General features: G+C 41.2%; 2 protein-coding genes across 3 annotated transcripts; both read left to right on the top strand.

The window, feature by feature from the left end:
* Positions 1-3,426: 3,426 nt before the first annotated feature.
* On the top strand, positions 3,427-8,258 carry LOC143041349 (uncharacterized). Of its 2 annotated transcripts, none has more exons than XM_076213175.1 (2): positions 3,427-3,523; positions 5,650-8,258. In XM_076213175.1, exon 2 carries the CDS (start codon positions 6,377-6,379, stop codon positions 7,316-7,318), a length of 942 nt encoding a protein of 313 aa, XP_076069290.1. In that variant the 5' UTR covers positions 3,427-3,523; positions 5,650-6,376; the 3' UTR covers positions 7,319-8,258. The 2 variants fall into 2 exon arrangements, with proteins under 2 accessions (XP_076069290.1, XP_076069287.1); XM_076213172.1 differs by having other exon boundaries at positions 3,432-4,413.
* A 6,210-nt stretch (positions 8,259-14,468) lies between these two features.
* LOC143041121 (uncharacterized) lies at positions 14,469-25,117 on the top strand. Its single transcript, XM_076212861.1, has 2 exons — positions 14,469-14,751; positions 22,645-25,117. Exon 2 carries the CDS (start codon positions 22,718-22,720, stop codon positions 23,909-23,911), a length of 1,194 nt encoding a protein of 397 aa, XP_076068976.1. The 5' UTR covers positions 14,469-14,751; positions 22,645-22,717; the 3' UTR covers positions 23,912-25,117.
* The last annotated feature ends 1,331 nt before the right edge of the window (positions 25,118-26,448 follow it).

The raw sequence follows: 26,448 nt of genomic DNA, 5'->3' as shown, positions 1-26,448 counted from the left end.
TGGATGATGACAGTATCCAGAAAAACACAAGACGTCCTCCAGGGCCAAACGACATCAGCCTGCTGCCAGATAGTGGGCCTACCTGTCCTGATTTGAAGAAATATCCTTCACACATGCAAGGTAGTCTGACAAGATCATTCACTAAACGATGGCACCAACAATATTCTTGGCTTGAATATTCCGTGGTCAAAGATGCAGCTTACTGTTTTGCGTGTCGTCATTTTACAACTTCCCATCTTGGTCAAGCTGAACAATCATTCACCCACACTGGATTCAAGAATTGGAAGAAGGCAACCATGTCTCTGAAGGCTCATGATACTTCAGCTTGTCATAAATTTGCGATGCAAGCTTGGGGAGAATTAAAATTGCAGAAAGTTACAAGGGCAATAATTTATCAAGCCATTGATGCTGGGCATGCCAAGACAGTGGCGGAAAATCGGCGGTACATTAGAGCAGTTATTGATGTACTCTAAAAAGCATGTCAAAATGTTGCCCAGAGAGGGCACAGAGAAGGGGTTGAATCCGACAATCGAGGAAACTTTTTTGGAATTACTTAATGTGCTAGCCAAATGTGATCATACAGTTGCAAAAAAAAAGTTAACTGTCTGGGGAATGCAAAATATACTCACTACCATATACAGAATTAATTATTTGAAATAATGGCAGATATGATCAGAAATGAGATAAGAGATGAGGTGAAACAAGCAGAGCACTTTGCCATCATGGTGGATGAAACGAAGGATATAGCGAAGAAGGAGCAGATCTCAATTGTTGCGAGGTATCTCCATGATCAGGAGCTTCATAAAGAATTCTTGGATTCCACACCAGCTGAAGGCCTTGATGCAGAATCGTTACTCCAGAGGAAAGAAACTTTACCCAAATGTAAAATTGACCACAGTACCTGTGTCGGTCAGTGCTATGATGGAGCGGCAGTTATGTCGGTTTGCACCAATGTGGTCCAAGAAAGATTCAGAAGAGATGTTTCACAGGCTGTATACATCCACTGCTATGCTCATAGGCTAAACCTCGTTTTAGTTGACTGCGTAAACAATATAAGGTCAATCTTTGAGTTTTTCGTCACAATCCAATCACTGTACAATTTTTTCTCCTCGTCGGTGGTGTATCAGAAATTTCTAAAATTCCAAAAGGTGCTGAACCCAGAAAGACCACATATAGAACTCAAACGGTTATCGGACACCAGATGGGCATGCCAACACTCAGCCTGCCAAGCTGTTAAGAGGACCTTGCCTGCCATCGTTGCAACCCTAAAACATCTAATGGAAGGGGAAAATGTGGACAGGGCCAGTGGAGCAAGGTCACTCACTGCCCTTCTGGATCACCATTTTGTGACGAATCTGGTGTTCATGGAGAGTTTGCTGCATTTGACGAAAACCTTGTCAGATCAACTCCAGTCCCCCGATCTCCAGCTTGCCTCAGCAGTTGATTTGGTTGAAGCAGTGATGCCTAGTCTCACAGAGATGAGAAACGAAGAGAGCTGGGAGCAACTACGAAATCACGCTTAAAAATTGTGCCAGACTGTAGGGATTCGCAGACAACTTACGTGTCAGAGGCAAAGGACAGCCCCACGATACTTGGATGAGTTTGTCATAACATCCGGCATAGGACAAGATGATGATTTGTATGACTCCGATGTTACCAAGAGACTGATTTACTACTCCGTGATAGACAAGTTTCTCAGTGAGTTGCGAAGAAGGTTTTCCGGCGATGCATGTCAGGTACTTATTGGAGTATTTGCCCTCAACCCCAATCATCCAACCTTTATGAACAAGGAAAAACTATCAGGAATGGCTGCAAATTACGGGGTGGAGGACAAACATATATCCGTAGAGCTGCACCAACTAAGAAGGTTGGTTCCCAGAAAACAGGAGCAGGGAATGGAAGTGGACACACCTATTCAACTTGCCATCATGCTCCAACCGTACAAAGATGCATTCATAGATTTGTATAAGCTAGTGCATATTAGTGTTACTCTTCCAGTTAACTCAGCATCATGTGAAAGAAGCTTTTCGTGCCTAAAGCAACTGAAAACCTACTTGCGTAACAGTAGCGGTGACAAACGTACCAGTAATCTTGGAGTATTAAACATCAATTCCCAAAGAGCAAAGATGTTAGACAGAGATATGATTATCGGTGCATTTGCTGCCAACCATAGGAATAGGCGTATAATTTTAAAGTAGGTGGAACGATGTATTTCCTGAGATATATCATCGTGTTTTTCTCTTCTTTTTTTAACTTTATCTGTTTATGGTTGAAATCCATGAAATGTCAAAACATCAAGGACTTACTGGCTTTTTCATATGAAGGACACTGAATGAAGAAAGCGTGTATTTCTGTCTGTTTTTAAAACTGTTCTTAAGGAACAACTTGCAATTAAGTTTGGCAAGAGGATTACAGTTTTGTTATCGAAATATGTAGTTTCTAGGGAAGTCCTTATGTTTCAAAAGTGTTTGTTCAGCTATATATGAATTTCATTTTCATTCATATAAATGTTTTACAAACCGCAGAGCATGTAAAGGGGGTTTTGATTACAATCCTGCCCAAAGTATCGTGTAATTTTTTACAACCAAGTGGACTAGGAGCTCTGTGAAGTGATAATGATAGACCTCCAGTAATGGGTTTGGAAACTCGATATACCTCACTCGAACATATAGATAAGTAAGGTTAGAAAATCAACTTTTGTACCGGGATCAAAACAGCATGGTATGCCTCCCATGTACAGATGTTCGTGAATGATCATCATCTGAGTTTATTTTCTGAGACCACCCCTTCGTCAACATGTCAAGTCCCTCCTCAGCCCCCAACAAAAAATCCTAGCTGAGCTCCCGTAAGGGCGGTGCCCTGGCCTGGACCCCACCAAGGACCCTAGGCCGGCCCCTTTGACCCCATGCCGGACCTTGGACTACGTCTTTCGGATTGCCGCTAACGCGGAAATTACAGTACTAAAAGCCACCCCAAAAATTTGCAACCCCCCCCCCCCTTAGCCTCCCCAACTAAAAATTCCTAGCGCCGCCGCTGGTCCATCCACCTCACATTCTGACTGAGTGATGTTATAAGGCTTGAGGTATAGCTTATGTCTAGAATGCGAATATTTATTATTGATTGCGTACAAATATTAAAGTTTTTATTTTTTCATTTCATTACACTGATGATTAGGCCTATTGTATGAGGTAAGGTATGTGTTACAATGTGATTATTTGATTATTTCCAATGAAACACCGATATGTGAAAAATAATTTATTTGAATTTCTCAATATCAATAAAATTTAGAAATCATGCATAAAGTATACATTTCATTGATCTCAAAAAGTACGATAATTTGTACGATATTTCTATAACAGTACCATAATTTTGTCATGAAAACAACAATTTTGAGGTACCTGTACAATAACATTGTGTTCAGAATCTGGCAACCCTTCTCGCTTGTAAACATACGAGAAAACTTAGATGCAAGCTTTGCTATTGTTACCGTTTACCGCCAACCAAAAAATCATCAAGCAAAACAGTATAGTATAATAGTATTAAGAAATGCCCAGTATGCCGCCACCAGATTGGTTGATGTGGTCTGGTTTTGCATGGGTTCCAATCACTGCTGCCAAATTCGTAGACAGAATGAAGGCGACTTATCACGCGCTTCTTTAGTGTTTACATTTTCTCATGCAAGACATGCAATTACTTTAGACTAATTTACAAACTAGTGAACTTTTTAAGGGTATCGCATTGATGGGCTATTGGGATTTTATACATATTATTGGCTGGAATATTCAAAATAAAGGAAAACCGTGCTTTAAATAGAATTCCCTAGTCAAACCAGAAGACGTTGTTGTCACTGTTTTGTCATTCAAACTTCTGAGTGAAATTGCCACGGTGTACAATGGAAAAAGCTTTCATGCTTTTTCGTATTATCCTCGGCAATTGTAATTATTATTTCAAACTATGTGTCCTTTTCTTTATCTGCACTTCATGTATATTGATTCACTGCCAAATAAACTTACTTAATTCACTTGTAGAGGCTATTCTTATGGTGAAATATTTACTCAAAAATATAATCTCACAAGCTTGTTTTTGTAGTGGTTGATGGAGAGAAGGGGAGAGGTCAGTCTAATCTAATCCAACCCCATGAAGGTATAGGTGGTGATAGTTTAGGTTGGGTTGGTAGGGTCATTATATATCATTCAAGGGTGTCGCAAATAATTTATATTTTCATCCATAGGCTTTTGGTGCTATTTCTACCAAGATTAACTTGTGAGAGTGGCTCCTGGAAAAAAAAAACCACAAGAATTTAGCAGTAGAAATTAATATCAGATTCAAATGAATTGATCTACAAAATAATATCTGACATTCTTGATAGGAGGAAGTGTGGTGTACCTCTGCAGAAGTTTTACTAGGAAGAAGGTAGGTAATGAGCCTATACCAGGAGATGCATGGCTGTGGCCAAAACCACCACCTTTGCCATGTTTGCTGGGACTGTTGGGGCAGGTAATTAATAATTACTGCTTGGAATAGGGGAGAAGTATAGAATTTCAATTCACAACTAGATGAATGGGGCACATTCACTTCACATCTATACATCTCACACCAATTAGTGTCCGAGATATTGCCCCTTCTATAGGAAAATGCTGCTGTACATGCCTGGCCTTGAGAAACCGCCTGACCAGGTATCCACACTACATACCACCAGCCACCCCACATATTAACTTCTTAAGTATGGTAAAAATTCCGAAAATGGTAGACTGGTCATTATAATGGTGTGTGCCCCAACCCATTCATATTGTTTCATTAAGATGTAAACAAAAACAAAGTTGTTACCCTGAGATAACACTAATATCAAATGGTATCTACAAAGAGAATGAGCAACAAAATCTTACCAGTATTATTTGCTAGTATTATTGCACAAGTGTCACAACCGGTTACATTTCCTGAAAGGTGACTGGGTTTGTGTATATAATGCCTGTGTTTCAACATTGTGATCTCGCTACTTCCTCATTTTCTAGAGTTCCCTCATTGATAGCAGCTCCTGCCTAAGAACATAATTGTTAGTTCTTTTTAGTGGGCATTACTGATAGATTTGACTAAATATGACAAGAAAAAATATGGATAGTACATGTACAGTTTCTTAGATCACTTTTATTTGTTGTGTTTTGCTAAAATAATAACATAAGTATGCCGTGTATCTTAATGTGAACTGCGTCACTTATTTCAGTCAGATGAACTGAATAAACCTTCCTAGAGTATGTCATGTTTAGATTCAGGTCTTGTGAGCCCAAACATGGAATGTTATAGAGTTATATTAACATATGACTGTTGTTGTCAGCTGGACCCTTTATAACTCTTATGACCAGACAAAAAGGCTAGAGGATATTTAGAGTCATTCTAGTTGTGGTGGCATGATCATGCATTGGATGATTTTCATTGCATTTGTAATGAAAAAGTAGAATGCAATATATCAGAGGACCATATCTGTTAGTATTTCTACCTATCTTATGTTGGGTGATGGCATGTACAGATGGTCTGTTTAGGTACAAAGAGACTTGAGTATGAAATGATTTGTGTACAAAACACCCACAATTGTATAATTGCACATCTCTAAGAGTTAGGTGTCAATTTTTATTCTATATTTTATTTTTTCAGGAGGAAGGAAACTACAAAAAAGTGGAAAATCCATAGATTCCATGAATTTGTCATACAATAAAGACAGTCCGGTGTGTTATCCATGGCACAGCTATCACACGAGTCCTCTTAAATATCAGGTACTGTAATAGCCCAAACAGGAGAGAAGCATTTCCGATGTGACCTGAGTGATTCTGCTTCCTCATAAAAGGTCAATCTTAAATGCCCCATGATGACCCACACAGGAGAGAAACCTTTCTAGTGTAACTGGTGTGGCTTTCCAATGGGAACTTTGTAGTGTAGTCTCACAAAAGGGTATCACAAATGTCATATGATGACCCTCACAGGAGAAAAGCCATTCAAATGTAACTTATGTAATTCTGCTTTCTCACAAAAGGGCCAGTTCAAATATTATGTGATGATCCACAGAGAAGAGAAGCCTTTCCTATGAGACCTTAGCAATGCAACTTTGTCGTAAAACGGTCATCTCAAATGTCATGTGATGACCCACACAGGATAAAACCCCAATGTGACCTATGCAATTCAGCTTTCTCAAAAAAAATGTCACCTCAAATGTCACCTGATGATTTATACAGGACAGAAACCTTTCTAATGTGACCTGTGCGATGCAGCATTCACACATAAGGGTCAACTCAAATATCATTCAATAACCCATACAGGAGAGAAGCCTTTCCAGTGCGACCTGTGTAATTCTGCTTTCTCACATAAGGGTGTTTTCAAAAGTTACATGATGACCCACACCAGAGGAAAGCCTTTCCAGTGTGACCTTTGCAATTTTGTTTTCTCTCGAAAGAGTAATCTTAAACGTCACATGATGATCCACTCAGGAGAGAAGTGTTTCCATTGTGATCTTTGTGATTCTGCTTTCTCACAAAAGGATGAACTCAAATATCACATGATGACCCACACTGGAGAGAAGCCATTCCAGTGTGACCTGTGTGATTCTGCTTTCTCACGAAAATTTGGTATCAAAAGTCACATGATAACCCACACTGGAGAAAAGCCTTTCCAGTGTGACCTTTGCGATTCTGCTTTCTCTCAAAAGAGTCATCTTAAACGTCACATGGTGATCCACACAAGAGAGAAGTGTTTCCAATGTGATTTTTGTGATTCTGCTTTTTCACGAAAGAGCGAACTCAAATATCACATGATGAACCACACCGGAGAGAAGCTTTTCAAGTGTGACCTGTGTGATTCTGCTTTCTCAAGAAAGGGTGTTCTCAAATGTCACATGATGACCCACACAGGAGAGAAACCTTTCCAATGTAACCTGTGCGATTGTGCTTTCTCAAAAAAGAGTGCTCTCAAGGATCACATGATGACCCACACAGGAGAGAAGCCTTTCCAATGTGACCTGTGTGATTCTGCTTTCTCTCAAAAGAGTACTCTTAAATATCACATGATGATCCACACAGGAGAGAAGCCTTTCCAGTGTGAGTTGTGTGATACTAGTTTCTCAAGAAAGAGTAATCTCAAATGTCACATGATGATTCACACAGGAGAGAAGCCATTCCAGTGTGACCTGTGTGATTATGCTTTCTCACGAAAGGATCAACTGAAATGTCACATGATGACTCACAGTGGAGAGAAGCCATTCAAGTGTGACCTGTGCGATTCTATTTTCTCACGAAAGGGTGATCTCAAATATCACATGAAGACCCATAACTGAAACAATGAAAAAAAAGCCTTTTCAACAGCTTGACCTGTGTCCTGTGATGTGAACTAGTCTCATCCAATGGTGTTTTGAAATAGCACATGATGCCCCACATGGAGAGATGTCTTTTTACTGTGACCTGTGCAATGCAGCTTTCTAATGAAGGAGCAGTATCACACATTATATGATGCAGCATTCTCGAGTGAGGCTTTCAAAAGGCACACAATAACTTGTGCAAGCACAAAACTTTTCAAAGTGTGACATTGCATTGCACATTTCTCATTAAAGACTGGAGCTGTGTGGGGAGTTGTTAGGTTCATGCTTGGGCCTATGCCATTTAAGGCAGAATTGAATGTGACATATTCCTTGGAAAAATATATATATACCTAGCTCTTTTTACACTTACAATTTTTTTAATCACAGGTTGTCTGTATGAACAGTTATTGTATGAAATTGTTATTATGTATTTAAGAATGCTGTGGTAAAGTCCTACATATACTATTAGTGAAATAGATTAGTAAACAGACAGATAAAGAAATTATTGTAGCAGCATTAATAAGTATTATGAAAGATCACAGTAAATAAAGCAATACTTAAATGCATCCCTTACAGGCCATGCTTACCTTATAAATTGCTGTTTTAATTTGTGTATGTTAAATGAAACACAAGTGTAATGTTATCAACTTGTTTATGTATTACTGTTAGGTTATCAATTAAAACATGCACACTGAAGAAAGGGCCCATTCTTTTTTATTTTAGTACATACATATACCAAGGCTTTTTCCCCCCTACAAGGGAGGTAGCCAAAAAGGAAAAGGCATAAAATCATTCCCACCCATTCCATCCCTGAATACACTCCACACCCCTCCACCCTCCCTCTTATCTTAGCACCTCCTGGATGAAGGGTTATCCCTGCACCTTGTCCACTGCCCTGGGTCAGAAGCAGTGTTGCAAGACACAGCACATCCACAGCAAGGCCGCTTCATTAAATCGGCGATCCCCCCTCTCCGTCCCCCCATGCATAAAAGGACAAGATGGGGAGAAATCCCTTCGGGCTGCGTCAAATTTTGCTCACACATACTACCCACCCCCCATATCCCCGCCCATTCCACCTCATGCATCACAACATCATCCATATACAACCATTCTCCATTCACCCCTGTCTACTCCCCTCTCCCGTCCTTCCTCAACAGACATTCCCCTCTTCCCCAAAGCCCCCTTCACCCCATCCATCCACCTCATCCTAGGACGTCCCCTCATGTTCACTCCCTCCACATCTGCCTTCCATACCTCTTTTACTAGTCTTTCTTCACTCATTCTTTCCATGTGCCCAAACCATCCTAATACTCTTTCATCAACCCTATCTCCCAACTCCCTTTCCACCCCTGTTCTCCTCACCTCCTCATTTCTCACTCTAACCTAGTAACTCCCACCATACTTCTCAGACACCTCATCTCAAACACATTCATACTCCTTCTTTCTTCCTCTCTTATGTTCCATGTTTCTGCCCCATACAGTGCTGTTGGCACAATCACTCCTTCATACAGTCTCCTCTTAGCATCCATTCCCAAATGTCTATTCCTCATTACACTTTTTAATCCACTAAGGCATTTACTCGCTTCTCTCAATCTACATTCTACCTCCACCTTCACTCCACCTTTTCCTGCCACATTTGCACCCAAGTATCTAAAACTATCCACTTCCTCCATTTGCTCTCCCTTAATGCTCACTTCCAGTTTACTGCCACTTTCACCCCTTGTACATCTCATCTTACTTTTACCCACATTTATCTTCAACTTTCTTCTATCACACACTCTCCCAAACTCTGTCACCAACTTCTCAATCCCTCCTCCGATCCTGCCACAAGCGCAGTGTCGTCTGCAAACAACAGCTGTCTCACCTCCCACTTTTTTCCATTTTCTTTAACCATCTCCAATCCCTGACCCACTACCCTTGCATTTACCTCTCGCACTACCCCATCCATGTATAAGTTGAACAGCCAGGGTGACATAACACATCCTTGACGAAGTCCCACCTTTACCTCGAACCACTCACTCTCTCCATCTCTAATCCTGACACAAGCTCAACTACTCTCATGAAAACTCTTGACAGCTCCTAGAAGCTTTCCTCCTATCCCATATATCTGCAAAACCTCCCACAATGCCTTTCTGTCTACCCTGTCATAAGCCTTTTCCAGATCCATAAAAGCCCCCCAAAAAATCCTTCCCCTTTCCTATAGCTTTCTCGCATATCTGTCTTACCACAAAAATCTGATCTACACAACCTCTACCTGTCCTAAATCCACACTGTTCCTCACCAATTATTCTCTCTGTTTCTCTCCTAATCCTCTCAATCAAGATCCTCCCATGAGCCTTCCCAACTACGCTTAACAAGCTAATCCCTCTGAAACTACTACACTCACACTTGTCCCCTTTTCCCTTGTAAAGTGGAACTATACAGGCACTCCTCCAGTCCTCCAGCACTCTACCCTCTCTTGTGTCTTGGTGTTATAATGAGCAAGGAAATGAGAAGAGAGTTTGTTTTATTTTTCTTCCAAATATTTACATATCTTGACAAGCATGGATAGTTTAGTCCCTTAACTTCTCCAAGTGGAAAATTACTTGTTACAAAGAAAATATTTGCCATTGGCTTCAATAGAAATAAAACTAGTTGAGTAAGATGCTTTGTGGGGGCCATTGAGCACAATTAGTTGTCACAATGAAGAAGAGACTAAAGCACTGTTTCCTAACCCTAGGGTCGTGACCCCAAGTGGGGTTGCCAAGTATGGTTGGAAAAATCAGGGAAAAATTAATTTTCCTGCAAAAATTACATTTGTTCCGAAGAATACAAACTCTTCGGTACTCCTTACAATAGGAGACTCGGACTTAGGAGGGAAGGAAGTTGTTATCTAGCCTGGAAAACCCCCGTAAGGAAAATTTAGTGTGCTAAGACTACGTTGACCAGACCCCTATACATTCCCCTAAACTTTGAAGTGCACCCCTTTCTGTTCCCAGGAGTGGAGACAGACAGGTTATACTCACTTTTGTACCACTGAAGGGCTTGAATTGATTCCCTTGGAATGCTTGAGAGCCCTTGGGTGAGGTAAGGGAATGTAGGAGTATGAGAAGGACTTTGGAAAGTTATCCCTGCATTTGCCGAGCCAGAACCTGGATGAGTTGTCAGGGTCGGCTGTGTGTTCTTGGGGAGGGGTATATCATTTCAGGACTTCTTGGGCGGTCACTATGGGGCCCAAAAAGAAGTTCCCTAAAGATTCCCACATAACATATTTGAGGTAAAAGGAAGTGAACGTATTCTGGCTCTTCCATATACCTGGTTGACTGACCGATTCTTTCTGAAGACTAGGGAGGTCCCCACTGCCCTCAGGTCATGGGCTTTCGCTTTAGGGCAATCTGTGTGGTTCATGTCGTAGGCTCTGCGGATGACTTCCTTGATCCAGTAAGAAATTGAATTCTTAGTGATGGGCTTCACTTTACCTTTAGTAGAGACGAACAACCTATTTAATTCTGGTCTAAGATGTTCGGTTCTCTTGAGGTAGGTCCAGATGGCTCGTACCGGGCATACTCGTAGTACTGTTTAAGTATGTTTTCCCCCTACAAATTCGTCTAAAGACGGAACACTAAAGGACCAGAATCTAGGGTCGGATTTGGCAGGATCTTGGTTTTTGGCAATGAATGGAAGCATGAAAGTGAAGGAGACCTCTTTCCATCCTTTGGAATGGGCGACTCTATAAGAGATGGCGTGTAACTCCTCTACTCTCTTGGAAGATGCCAGGGCTAGCAGAAAAACTGTCTTCAAAGTGAGGTCCTTCAGATGTGTCTCTCGGAGGGGTTCGTAAGGGGGATCCCTCAGAGAGTTCAGGACTAATGCCACATCCCACGGAGAACTGATTTCCCTGGGGGGGCACGATCTTTTGAAGTGCCTGAAGAGCATGGAAATTTCTGGTGAAAGGGCTAGGTCCATTCCCTTCAGAGAATTACACCTGATTTAGAGCTGCCCTATAGCCTTGCACTGCCGAGAGGGAGATCTTGTTGGACTTCCTGAGGAAGTGGAAGAAGGAGGCGATCTCAGGAATGGTGGCTCAATCTGGGACTATTTTCCTGGAGTGGCACCATTCTGCAAAGGCATTCCATTTCCCTTGATAAAGGTTAGCTGAGGAAGAGCGAATAGGAGCAGACATGTCCTCCGCCACCTCTGGGAAAACCCTTCTTTAGGAGGATCCGGACCATAGTCTGAACGCGTGAAGATTGAGTGCTGAAGGGTTCTTGTGCCAAGCCCCGTTGATGTAGAAGGTCTGGTCTTCCCTGAAGGGCCAGAGGCTCTTCTACTGCTAGATCGAGGGCGTCTGGAAACCATGGGGCTTTGGGCCACCAAGGAGCGATCAAAGTCATCCGAAGGTTGGGTGCGTTTCTTGCGCTCTGGAGTACCTTGTGGAGCAAGGGAAACGGTGGGAAAGCGAAGGTGTCCAGGTTGTCCCAACTTTGCAGAAGAGCGTCTTCTCCTGCTGCCAGAGGATCCGGGAGAGGGCTGAAATATATTTGGAATTGGTGATTCCATCTCGTGGCGAAAAGGTCTACTAGAGGGGAGCCCCATTTGCTGAGGATGAAGTTCGCTACTTCTTGATGGAGGGACCATTCTGTGCTGACTATCTGATTCTTCCTGCTGAGGTGGTCCGCCCAGACATTCCTCTTCCCTAGGATGTAGCGGGCTTTGAGTGACACTTGGAGATTCTCGGCTAGATTGAGGATGTCCATAGTCAGAAGGCATAGGTCCTGGGAGACTGTGCCCCCTTGCTTGTTCAGGTAGGCAACTACCGAGGAATTGTACAACATTATGCCCACTACTTTCCCCGAGACTTGATCCTTGAAGTGACGGAGAGCCAGGAGTACTGCTATCAACTCTAGCCAGTTGATATGGGCTGCCCACTCGACTGTGGACCAGGAACCGCTGACGTGATCGTCGTTGAGGTGGGCTCCCCAGCCCTCCTTGGAGGCATCTGAGAACAGGAGGACTTCGGGGGGAGATGGGCCGAGGGGCATCCCCATGCCAGGTTGCACGGGTCCTTCCACCAGAGAAGGAAATCCTTGACTTCTTCGGTGAGGGAGATGTGTTGTAGGGGTTCTCCCTCTTACGGGGCCCACTGAGACTTGAGGAGCCACTGTAGCGGTCGCATTCTTTGTCTGCTCCTGGGGATTAATATCTCTACGGAGGTCATATGGCCCAGGAGGATTTCGGATTGTTTCGCCGTCAGGAACCCGGTCGATAGTGCCCGTGCAACTAGAGAAGTGAGATACTGGATCCTCTTTTCTACTGGGAAGGACTTCATTAGGGAGGAGTCCAGGACCATACCCAGGTACGTGACTCTCTGTTTTGGTAAGAAATCTGACTTCTCCGGGTTTACTACGGTGCCCAATTTCCGGACGAAGGTTAGGACCATTCTCAGGTGTCCTTGGCATAGCTGGGCGGAATGTGCAAGGATCAGCCAGTCGTCCAGGTAACGGAGTAGGCGAATTCCCCTGGAGTGAGACCACGCTGAAACGAGTTTGAACACTCTGGTGAAGACTTGGGGTGGTGTGGAAAGTCCGAAGCATAGGCAGGTGAACTGGAAGGTGTTGCCCCTGTGGACGATTCTGAGGAACTTCCTGGAGGAGGGATGCACTGGTATTTGGAAATAGGCATCTTGGAGGTCCAGCGACACCATGAAGTCCCCTTCCCTGATAGACGCCCTTACGGACTCTGGGGTGTCCATTCGGAACTTCGTCAGGGAAAGGAACTTGTTGAGTGGAGACAAATCGATGACTGGTCTCCATCCCCTTGTTGTCTTTTCTACTAGAAATAGCCTTGAGTAGAACCCTGGGTCCGGAGTCGAGACTTCCTCTAAAGCTCCTTTCTGGAGCAGAACGGAGATTTCCTCCACTAGGGCCCTCCCGCGAGCCGAGTCCGGGTGATAGCTGCTGACTTGGATGGGATAGGGGGAGATGTTTGGGGTAGCGTGAAAGGGAAGACGATAGCCTGTCTTGATGACTTGTAGGGTCCAGTCTTCCGCACCGGCTTCTTCCCATGCTCTCCAGTAGAGGGAGAGGCAACCCCCTATCTTGTGCGGACGGGCTGGCGAATTCCTAGAATTTCCTGGCGGGGGGGGGTCCGGAGCCTCTATAATGTTTGCGTCTAGGTTTTCTAGTCGGAAAGGGGCGGGGCTTTTCTGTCTGCATTTTCGACTTGGAGTGGAGGGGTGGCCTTTCTTCCTTCTTAGAGTGAGGTAGTGGTGGGCAGCTACCGGTGAAATTACCGGTTTTAACGGCAACAAACTTAATGATAGCTTACCGACAAAAATTCTGCTACCGGTAAAGCTTCGTTAACCGATAACTCGATAAACTATACCATAACACTCAGAGAGCGGTAACTTCGGTAAGCACGTCTCGGCTTGGTGGTACTGAGTGAACGAAAATGTATACACCACACCCACCCTCCAATGGTGGGTGTGGTGTATACATTTTCTGCAACGAAGAAGATTCCAAGGCCGTTTCCTCATCAGTCGACGCTTCCACTGCACTACCAGTACATAAGAACATATGGATGGATCGAGGAGACTGCAAGAGACCATAAGGCCTGCAATAGGCAATTCCATGCCCTTTACCACCTGTCCTCTTTATCTATAAAGTTGTCCAATCTTCTCTTAAAACAACCAATTATTTCAGCGTTCATTACATGGTTATAAAGTCTATTCCATTTGTTGATCACTGTTGTAAATAAATTCTTGTCTATTTCCTTCTTAAACCTAGATTTGTCCAATTTTGCTCCATTACTAGCCCTGCCCTGCTGTCTAAATGATAATCTTGACCTGTTTGAATATATTAGATCACGTTGCCCTCTTCATTTTTCCAGTGTAAGTTAAGGTGCATAAAAATCTCTACGTAATAGATTATTACACAGTTCTTTAATCAGCAGTATTAAATATATTGATATAGGCTAGGAACGATATCCAACAAATCCTACATTAGCAATCAAACCCATATCTTCACATCTTAACCGATGTTCGCAGCTTCAGTATGCCTGTGAGCAAGACTTCTATTTCACATATGCCCAATCCTGGATGAAAAAAAAGAAAACAGCAATACCGCTATCCTCTCACCACCACTTTCTACACAGCACAGGACTGTTAAGTAAACCACAGGTTGTGAACGGTCAGATCGTAAGGAGGTGGATTTCTGGATTATGAAACAAAAACAGATTAGTTACCCCTTTGATAGAGCTTATGAATAGCATTCTTTGCTCGGTTGTGACAAATATTTTCGTCAAGTAGGGGTAAACAATGTAAAAACATTTCTAAAAGTGCCTTCGTACATTTGCAAGAATATTTGAAATAGTTTAAACATTTGTGAGACGCTGAGGTGTCACGAAAATTGTAAGCAAAGAAGGAAATAACACAGGTAATGAAAAAATTATTGTAGGCGCCTACATGAGTAATTGATGGCTGGAAGTTGCAGGCCATTATGGTTGTAGCTGTCTAAGTGTTGGATACTTTAGATAGAATGCTGTAGGTTAGTAATGAGATCAAATTAGGTATTGTTCTGTTGATAGAAACTCAGCGTTTCAAAAATATAGGGGGCTGTCTGCAGGGATACTCAAAATTCAAAGAAAACATTTCAAATAACAATAGCCCTTTAAGAACTATGAAGTAGTAGACAGTATATACTGATGTTTTAGAACAATTCCAAGTTGTAAATAAACATTTTGACTGAAGTGTAGAATTAGGTATGTGTAAAGATGTTTGCCTGTTGTTGTTTTTTTCAAATCACCACTGATGTTACTATAGATTTGTGGTACTTATATCTGGGGTTGAAAATACTCAGATTGATAAAAGCTAGTTGATGATGCTGGTAAGAATTGCAGCCATGAGATTTAACATAATGTAACCTAACCTAATTCTTGGTAACTGTAAAGATGCTTGTCCTAGTGTTTTAAAAATAGTTGCCGACATTACTATGAATTTATTGTATTTAAATATGGGCTAGCAGATGATATAGGGAAGGGTTGCAGACTGGCAAACATCTTTGTGAATACTTAAAATTATGTAGAATCATTACTATACGTTATTGTAAAAAATATATATGTATAGAAGAGAATGAAAATTATCTTGTATAAAATTATCTCATCTCAAATACAAGAAGCAAATAAAACAAATTCCATTGAAAAATCTATTCTCCATGAGGGAGAGACTGGGTAGGTTAGATATGGTCAGAATAGGAGAATACTGTGCTTGATTTATCATTTATTTGAACAATGTTGTTGTCATTTCTCTCATTAATCACTGGCCTTGCATGCTTCTCTAAATCACAATACTTATTTCCCAATGCAGTCTCCAGAAGGGGGTGGGGGTTTAGTACAGACAAGTGATTCCAATTGAAATGGAACATCCGATGAGGTCAAATCAATAGGGAAACTGTTGGGAAAAAATTGCCTGTTGGGTGTTTTCCGAATGTTAGTATTTATACCCCTGAATGCAATTTAACTTTGGATAATACAGTATGTTTTTTTCCACCTAATTTACCTCAAATTCATTGAAGACATTGACTGGAAAAAGTACAATGGCAAGCCACAAAACTGATTCCAAATATCAAAAATTAATCATCCGAAAATTGACTAAAACATTTGAATCTGTTTTCCCTAAAAAAGCATAGACTCAGAGGTCACCTGATACAGGTCTTTAAAATTCTAAAGGGAATTGACATCAAAAGTGACAAATTTTTCAAATTGAATGAGAATCAGACAAGAAACAATGGTCTCAAACTGTCCGCAAATAGATTCAATTTGGATGTAGGTAGAAACAGGTAATGCAATGAAGTTCAGTTTGAAGCTTTAAGAATCATTTGGATAAACACCTAAGCAAGATGTAAAGATTATAATTTATTTTATATTATTATTATTTTTTTTTTTATCATTTGTCTGTTTGATTCTCATTTATTATTATATGTCAATTTATCATTATTTACTATTTAACTGTTTATTATTTAACTATACCTATGCATTTATATATGTATTTTATTTGTTATTTACATTATTATAGTTTTTATTTATTAATTAATTATTATGATTTTTTTCGCATCCAACCTAGATATGGACCAAAAGGTCTCCTGTTGGCATGCTCCCCCTTTGTAATCCTTTGTAACTCCCTTCTTTCGCACACCTTCCCAAACTCCATTACTAACTAGCTTAATCCCTCCGCTGATCCTGCCACAAGCACAGTGTTGTCAGGAAACAACAACTGGCTTATCTCCTACATATCTCCATTTTCTTTAACCATCTCCAATCCCTGGCCCATTACCTTTGCATTTACCTCTTACACCACCACATCCATGTATAAATTAAACAGCCAAGACAACATAAAGCATCCCTGGCAAAGTCTCACTTTTACCTCAAACCATTTCTGATTCTAACACAGGCTCGACTACTTTTGTAAAAACTCTTGACTGCTCTCAATAGCTTCCCTCCTATCCCATGTATCTGCAATACCTTCCACAATGCCTTCCTGTCTACCCTATTGTAAGCCTTTTCTAAATCTATAAATATCCAAAAAACATCCTTTCCTTTTCCCTGGCAGTCTACCTTCTTTTAGACAAATATTAAACAACCTCACCAGCCAGTCCACCATTACTGTCATTTTCTTAGCACTTCCCACTGCATTTACTTTTTCTTCCTTAGCCTCCTTCACATTTAGCAACTTCCTGAAATACTCTGCCCATCTTCCTCATATCACCATTTCGTCCATTATCATCTCTCGATCTGCACCTTTTACCTTTTCTTCTCTGTTTGATTTGCCTCCTCTTCCTTTCTTAATTTCTTTCCAAAACACCTTTTTTTATTATTTAAAGAAAAAAATCTGTTATGCTTTTCCTTCTATTTCATCCCAGTCTCCTTGTTCCACACATCAACATTGCATACCTTGCAACTCCCTCCTTGAACCATCCCCATTCCTCCTCCACTCCTAGTTCTACTCTATCCTTGACTCCCTTTAATTGCCTAAATGAAATTCTTCAATCTTATACCCCTTTGATAGTTTTGGAGGAATACCTCAAGGGTTCATCAAGTTCTGGGCTATATTTTTCCAAGTCTTTTTCTTTGTACCCTTATTATAAGTTCCTCATCTAATGATACTAGTTCATTAATACTGCAGGTTTGATCAACCCTGTTATTGGTTGGCTAATATTCCTAGGTAGTGCATCTGCTGCAGTGTTCTTCCTACCTGGAATGTATTCAAACATAACCTCATAACATTGAAGTGTAGTAAACCTCCTGGCTAATCTGCTGCCAAGATTCTTATGTTTGAATAAGTTCTGAATAGCTGTATGATCAGTCCACACTCAAATTGGATATCCCAGTATCATATCTCTAAAACTCTGTTGTGAATGTCACTGCTAATGTTTCCTTTTCTGTAATACATTGTTACAAACTCAATGTGAGAGCTATTGGTTGCAAAAATGAGAACTGGAAAACTAGTAAGTTTATCTTTCAATTTCTCTAAAGTTTGTTGTTGTTCAGGTCCCCAAATGAACTTCGAATCTTTCCTTAACAAAGACTATAATAGATTAGATGTGTCTGCATATTCCTTAGTAAACTTCCTATGATACCCTTTCAATCCCTTTCAATCTTTCTCTGCATTGTTTGGTATTGGGTAGTTCTTTACTGCCTCTATCTTTGAGTTCACTGCACTGAGCCCATTATTATGTAACTTATGTCCCAAATAAATAATACTGTCTTGCAAAAACTTCATTTTTCCAATTTCACTTTCAACCCTGATTCAACTTATTTTTTACTGTCTCTACCTTCGAGTTCACTATACTAAGTCCATGTCTATTTATCTTATGTCCCAAATAAATGACACCTGCAAAGTTTCACTTTCAACCCTGATTCACCCAGTCTTGAAAATACCTTATATAATATCTTAAAGTGCTCAGTTGCTGTTTGGGAAACTATTAAAATATAATCTAGAAATACACTGGCTGTGTTTCCTAACAACCCATATTGTACTGTATTAATTTCATATAAGTTATGGATTTACATAACTAAATGGCATTTGCTTGAATGCATAATGCCCTGTTGTAGAAAATGTGCTGTGTAATCTTGAGAATCTTCGTGCATCTCGATCTGCCAGAAAGCTGATTTGATATCAGTAGTGCTAGAATACTGATTCTCAGTTCCCAAACTACAAAATATATCTGCTATTACCAGTAATAGTAGTCAATCAGGTATTGTCTGTTTATTCAATTCCCCTTAGTCAATAACTGGACACATGGTACCATCTGAATTTGGCACCAGAATCAATGGGAAGTTCCATTCACATTGACTGGGTTCTATGACATCCAGTGATCAAGTTATCTACAATAGCTAGCTTGGAATGTGGTAATCTGTAGGCAGGTATATAGATAGGTTGAAAACCAGTTTTAATTTGATCTGATGCTTTAAAACAGCTGTTTTGCCCAAGCTGTCCCTAGGCAAAGGAATTGCTTTATTGTGCTCCACTAGCAATGGAATTAACCATGATTCTAACTCAGAACAAGTAGGCCCTAGTTGACTTATATTTCTCCCCCAAATCTGTTTCTTCCTGAATTGAACAGATGGATGAAAGTGGTGATTCCACCTCTTCAGGACACTTGTTTAAAATCTGAATGGGTTTTTGATAGACTTGAAAACATCCTATTTGTGAATGTTGTATTAAGACTGTCTTTATTCAAAGTACTAATCACTAATATTACTGCCTTGTTCTTGTGTGTCTTATGAATCCCAAAGTCCAATTTCAAACCTTTTATTCTAATTGATTCTGGGATGGTTAAAATTTTGAAGACCACAGTGACTCCTTTCAACTGCACATTGACTCTGTTAATTGCTCTGGAGTGCAATAGTGTCGACTTTATTATGCCACCTTTCACAATGAACAAAGCTTTTGGAGTTGATGAATTCTGATTAATTTCTGGGATTTCTTGAACATCTGAGTTGTGTTCATTATGTGTGTCTTCTTCCTCATGTGTTCTCCGTTTTTTAATAAACCACTCTGCCCCACTACTATCCAATCTAGCATTGTTATCTTCCCCCATCTATCTCAATAGGTTCTCTAATCACAGATACTGGCTCTAAGTCTTGTTGAATTAAAATGAGGTTAACTGTGATTTCATGAAGATTTTTTTTACACTATCAGTGTATCGTTGATGAATCTATTTACCCTTATTGCATTTTCTTCACCCAAAAATTTGGGACATGTGACTGCGAAGTAATAACCTCATGACGGAGAACTTAAATATATATATATGTATGTGTGTGTGTATTCACTTGGTCTTTGGATCACGTGTTGGACTCGTGATCGACAGCTATTTCCCTCCTGGAAGAGAACTCAGAGCTCGTAGGTCCGATCTATGGGTAATGCTATGACCTTGCACACACACACACCCCTAACTCCCCGCCCACGAGAGTCAGATTAACGACCCGAGGCACAGCGATACTGAAATATTTTCGGCCTTGGGCAGGATTCGAACTGGGTACTGGGAGCACTTCTACTTCCCAAATCAGCGCTCTACCAACTGTGCCACCGAGTCGGTGTGTGTGTGTGGGCGGGGACGATTGCGATATATACTTTTTCCAATCTGTCAATGTCTTTAATGAAAGTCGGTGACCATAAGGATAAGGTGCAGGGATGACCCGTCATCCAGGAGGTGCTAAGATGAGAGGGAGGGTGGAGGGGTGCGGAGTGTTTTCAGGGATGGAATGGGTGGGAATGATTTTATGCCTTTTCCTTTTTGGCTACCTCCCTTGTAAGGGGGAAAAAGCCTTGATATATATATATATATGTGTGTGTTGTGTGTGTCGTTTCCTTGTTGTCACCGACTTTCATTAAGACTGACAGATTGGAAAAAGTAGAGCAGCGAGCCACAAAACTGATTCCAAATATAGAAAATAAACCATACGAAAATCAATTAAAACGTATGAATCTATTTTCCCTAGGAATCGTAGGCTCAGGTGACTTGATACAGGTCTAAGATTTTAAAGGGAATTGACAACATTAAAAGTGACAAAAAATTTCACACGGTTGGTTATCATTTCTCAATTTGTTAATTATTATTATTTATCTGTCCATTTATTATTATGTACTATTTACCGATTGTTCATATTTTAACTTTGCATACTTATTTTTATTTATTATTATTTTTATCAATATATTTTTTTCGCATCCGACCGAGTTATGGAACAAAAGGTCTCCTATCGGCATGCTTCCCCTTTGTCCTTTGAATTAGAAATGGAGAGAGCGAGTGGTTTGATGTAGAGGTGGGACTTCGCCAGGGATGTGTTATGTCGCCATGGCTGTTCAATGTGTAAATGGATGGGGTGATGCGAGGGAATGGGCCGGAGATTGGAAAAGGTTAACGAAAATGAAGAAATTTGGAGGGTTAGAGGAGGGGTTAAAGAAGTTGGTGACGGAGTTTGAGAAGGTGTGCTAAATAGGGCACCAACGTGACGTTTTCCGAACCAACGGTTATCCGAGTTCGTACGGAAATTGAAGAGGACGCGACGCACCAGGACACAATCCTCTCACTCAGGACACAGGGTCACAATTCCGTACATTAAAGGTGCATCAGAGGTAACGGCCAGGGTACTCCGGGACAAGAACATACAGGTGGCACTTAAACCACGCAACACTGCATCACAACCTCACCAGGGTCAAGAACATGGAAGCATCCACTGAGCAGGCGGGTGTAGTGTATCGCATTGGCTTTTGGGATTGTTATGCATATTACATAGGAGAAACACAAAAGAAACTCGCCACTAGAATTGAAGAACACAAACGGGTAGTTAAACGGAAAGATGCAGCCTCAGCACTTTATAAACACATGAACGAACTACAGCACAACATTGACTGGGAAGGAGCGACAGTGGTACACAGAGACAGCTCGAAGAAAAGGAGATTATTTTTAGAAGCGTGGACGACAAAAGAAGTTAGCGTATATAGGTGCATAGACTAAAATCCAATATACCTGGGCACTAGGAACACGATAGACTCTACAAAAAGTGAGGGAGTACAGGGTGAACAAAGGCCACAGTGTGTATGAAGGTCATTTAATTTATATATTTTTTCGTTCAAGTGTGTAGTCCACTTTTTCACTTGTACAAGTTGCACTTTATTTTATTGTATTCTTTGTAAATGAAAATGTATATGATCCATCATGTACAATTGGGTATGTAAGGCTTTGGCCAGTTATCCGATTCTCGTAGCGACTGGAGGAGGAGGGGGACCCAGACAGCTTCGGTAACGCGGAATACCTCTCCCATTTCCAACTAGGGCCAATATATTAAGCTCTTTGACCACTGTGTCTCATCGCACCTCTGAAGACGGTGCTACTGCGCTTCTACCTTATAGGTTGCTTTAATTGGCCAAAATCTTTATTGGTTCCAAGGCGACGTAACAAACGTGTTCAGTGTTTACGTTCTCTCATGCCAGACATGCAATTACTATAGACATAAAGTTACAAATTATTGAATCTAGAAAAAAATTGTGTTATTCTGATTTCCTGGTAGAATAGGCAATTGTAATTCATTTGTAATGGCTGTTCTCACGGCGAATGCGTTACTCGAAATGATGTTCTCAAAAGTTTGTTTTTGTTTCTGGTATTGGTTGATTGAGCGGCAGGGTTGAGCCTAACCTAACCTCCCCCTCCCAATTAGGTATCAGTGGTGTCACACGAAAAAATAAGTTCAGCAATATAAGTTTATATCAGATTTTGATGAGTCCCACTACGAAACTATAATATCTGACACCATATGTGCTTGACTTTGACTGTTGGGGTAGGTAATTAATAGATATTCCTTGGAATAGGAGCCAAGTATGAAATTTCCTTTGAACCCACAACTTGGCAAAAGGGTGTGGGGTGGGCAAAAAGGATACTTTGACCCTTTCCACCATCCTTTATAGGAGGAAATGGTATGTTGGTTTGTAATATTGTCTGCAATTACATTGATACACGGGATATACAGTGGCAACAGTGTGTTTGTTTACATTGTTGTGAACATTATGGGTGAGTCGAAGCAAACAACACTATAATGGCCAGTTGACCATTTTTGGTGTTTCCGCTATATGAAATTGATAAAATGTGTGTTTTGACATGACCAACTACGTAATCCGTGACCAATGTTAACAGTGGTGGTTGTTCGCGAGTAGTTTGGGTACGTAGATGGGCACCTATTCGAGGGCTGGGACAATGTAATTCGTGTGGATGTAATGTGCATACATCCCATTTTCATTAGTGATTTTAATACCCAATTTTACTGTGCTTTTTTAGGTCAGGAGAGAAGCCATTCCAGTGTGACCTGTGCAATAAAGCTTTTTCACGTAAGGGTGATCTCAAATGTCACATGATGAACCACACGGGAGAGAAGACATTTCAGTGTGGCCTGTGTGACTCTGCTTTCTCAGGAAATGTTGGTCTCAAACGTCACATGATGACCCACACGGGAGAGAAGCCATTTCAGTGTGACCTGTGTGATTCTGCTTTCCTACGAAAGGGTCATCTCAATCGTCACATGATGACCCACACAGGGGAGAAACCATTTCATTGTGGCCTGTGTGATTCTGCTTTCACACGAAAGGGTAATCTCAAACTTCACATGATGACCCACACGGGAGAGAAGCCATTTCAGTGTGACCTGTGTGATTCTGCTTTCCGACAAAAGGCTGATCTCAAATGTCACATGATGAACCACACTGGTGAGAAGCCATTTCAGTGTGACCTGTGTGATTCTGCTTTCTCAGGAAATGAGGTTCTCAAACGTCACATGATGACCCACACGGGAGAGAAGCCATTTCAGTGTGACATGTGTGATTCTCCTTTCCGTCGAAAGGCTGATCTCAAATGTCACATGATGACCCACACAGGAGAGAAGCCATTTCAGTGTGACCTGTGTAATTCTGCTTTCCCACGAAAGACTCATCTCAAACTTCACTTGATGACCCACACAGGAGAGAAGCCATTTCATTGTTACCTGTGTGATTCTGCTTTCCCACGAAAGGCTAATCTCAAACTTCACATGATGACCCACACAGGAGAGAAGCCATTTCTGTGTGGCCTGTGTGATTCTGCTTTCCGACAAAAGGCTGATCTCAAATGTCACATGATGAATCACACAGGAGAGAAGCCATTTCAGTGTGACCTGTGTAATTCTGCTTTCCGCCGAAAGGATGATCTCAAATGTCACACGATGACCCACACAGGAGAGAGGCCATTTCAGTGTGGCGTGTGTGATTCTGCTTTCCGACGAAAGGCTGATCTCAAAAATCACATGATGACCCACACAGGAGATAAACCATTTCAGTGTGACCTGTGTGATTCTGCTTTCCAACGAAAGGCTGATCTCAAATGTCACATGATGAACCACACAGGAGAAAAGCCATTTCAGTGTGGCATGTGTAATTCTGCTTTCCGCCGAAAGGATGATCTCAAATGTCACGTGATGACCCACACAGGAGAGAGGCCATTTCAGTGTGACCCGTGTGGTTCTGCTTTCCCACGAAAGGGTGCTCTGAAACGTCACATAATGACCCACAAATGAGAGAAGGCAGTTTAGTGAGACCTGACTAATTCTGCTTTCCCACGAAAGCGTGATCTCAAACATCAAGTGTCCTATTTTAGCGCACATGACGGAAAGACCACACCAGGAGTTATCATTGTGTTTTATCTTAGGACTCTTATAATATGCAGCGAAGAGTATTGACAAGATGAAATTAAATACATAACCGCTGGATTCAGGAACCTAAGGTACCCAGAGGGCATGTTATGGGCATCACTACGGAAAGCCATTAAAATCAGACAGAGGAAAGAAAATTAAAAGAGGACAGATTTACGATACCTTGTGGTTCCTAACTCTGGCCTCTCATGCTTTCCAGAACGTTGAGACAGACAGGACTTCTCTCACAGGGAAGAAGATAGGACACTTGATCACAAACAAAACCAAGGCGAACCGTGACAATAGCATCGTATACGAAATTCCCTGCAATGGCTGCGACACTGCATACTACTGAGACACGTACAGAGGACAACAGACTCTGAGAACACAAATTGGACATTAAACACCACTGAGAAACAAACGCTCTAGTTAACCACATAGACACAGAGGGGCACCTACCAAACTGGGAGGGATCCACCATTCTAGCCAAAGGACTACACAAGAAACAACGGAAAATATTTGAATCACTTTACATTGCCAACCACAAAAACACAAACAAGAGAGCTGGTGGACAAAATCTACCGCGACAATTGTCCTCCAAGAATGGCTTCTCAGACTCTAAGTAGACACCATTTTCCCACTTCTGCCTACCCTTCCTGCTTTCTTCTTATACCATGCTACCATACTTTATTTCACATGCCACCAATTCACGTATCCTCCATTATTTCTACTTTGTCCCTTCACCACTTAATATTTTCATCATAATCCTTACTATTCTCTTCTTTTTATCATGATTATGTTGTTATATTCCTAATATTGATATTTTTTATTTTCAACATTGTTATTATTATCCTTACTATTTTTGTTATTGTTATCATTGTTACAATTACTATTAATATTTTCATTGTCATTATTAGCGTTGTCATCATATTTACCACTTACTAAGCATTATCATTATTATAAAATTTGCCACAATGAATATGTAATGTTCACACTTGTCACCAACTATGGTAACACGGGGAGGTAGTGAGGTCCACCCCATTTATAAAATGCCCACAGCCTGTTTGTACACCATTCTTTTGAAAAAGCATATCTGCGAAACTAGTCAAAAATAAACCCCTGACTAAGACTCCTGTGTTTCCTACTCCGCTTACATGAGTATATATATATATATATATATATATATATATATACATATGTGTGTGTGTGTTACCACTATCGCCGCCCTTGTAAAATCCTCCATATGGATATGGCGGCTACACTTCTGTTCGGGAGAATGAGATGAATGAATGAATGAATGAACCCCCGAAAGGACATATACAAGATCCTACAGGGGCTTCGCAGTGACATGATCTTACACACATGAACCAACGAACTTTCTCCTCCACCGTTACACTAGATTCTTTGTTTTAAGTTTTTACGGCATGATAATCTCGAGTCAATATTTTCGTTGCTTACACAAGGCTTCTACTCTCTTTTCTACCTATCTCTTGCAAGAAGGTAGGGACAGGTTATTATATGTATGTTATATTTTGCATGAGACTAAGACGGGAATTCCACCCGTGCAGGGAGTTTGTATGCATGTACAATATAAAATCATTTGATAGAATAAAAAAAATGTGAAAGTTTGTATGCATGTACTATATAAAATGTTTTTAAAATAAAAATATTGTATGAAAAGATTCTTAACCCTAATACAACAGTCGGCAGACCATTATTGTGTGGTTTTGTTCCTCATTTTCGTCTCCTCCAATCGTTGATAGCTAGTGATAACAAAGTTGACATGAAAAGATTCTTAACCCCTAATACATATACCAAGGCTTTTTCCCCCATACAAGGGAGGTAGCCAAAAAGAAAAAGGCATAAAATCATTCCCACCCATTCCATCCCTAAATACACTCCACTTCCCTCCATCCTCCCTCCCATCTTAGCACCTCCTGGATGGCGGGTCATCCCTGCACCTTGTCCACCGTCCTGGGTCAGAGACAGTGTCTCAAGGCACACCACATCCACAGCAAGACCGCTTCATTAAATCGGCGACCCCCCATGCATAAAAGGAGGAAGACGGGGAAAATTCCCTTCGGGCTGCGCCAAATTTTGCTCACACATACTATCTCAACACCCATTCCACCTCATGTATCACAACATCATCCATATACCATTCTTCGTTCACCCCTGTCTTCTGTCCTATCCCGTCCTTCCTCAACAGACTTTCCCCTCTTCCCCAAAGCCCCCTTCACCCCATCCATCCATCTCATCCTAGGACGTCCCCTCATGTTCACTCCTTCCACATCTGCCTTCCATACCTCTTTTACTAGTCTTTCTTCACTCATTCTTTCCATGTGTCCAAACCATCCCTATCGCCCAACTCCCTTTCCACTCCTGTTCTCCTCACCTCCTCATTTCTCACTCTAGCTTAGTAA

Source organism: Oratosquilla oratoria, chromosome 30, assembly GCF_046742065.1.
Source record: "Oratosquilla oratoria isolate Oo_2021 chromosome 30, ASM4674206v1, whole genome shotgun sequence".
NCBI classification, from domain to species: domain Eukaryota; kingdom Metazoa; phylum Arthropoda; class Malacostraca; order Stomatopoda; family Squillidae; genus Oratosquilla; species Oratosquilla oratoria.
Note: the sequence above shows the minus strand (reverse complement) of the source record. Positions and strands in the feature narration are given on the sequence as shown.

Coding starts and splice junctions, on each gene's coding strand:
- LOC143041121 (XM_076212861.1), top strand. CDS start 22,718: ATGATGAACCACACGGGAGAGAAGACATTTCAGTGTGGCCTGTGTGAC.
- LOC143041349 (XM_076213175.1), top strand. CDS start 6,377: ATGATGACCCACACCAGAGGAAAGCCTTTCCAGTGTGACCTTTGCAAT.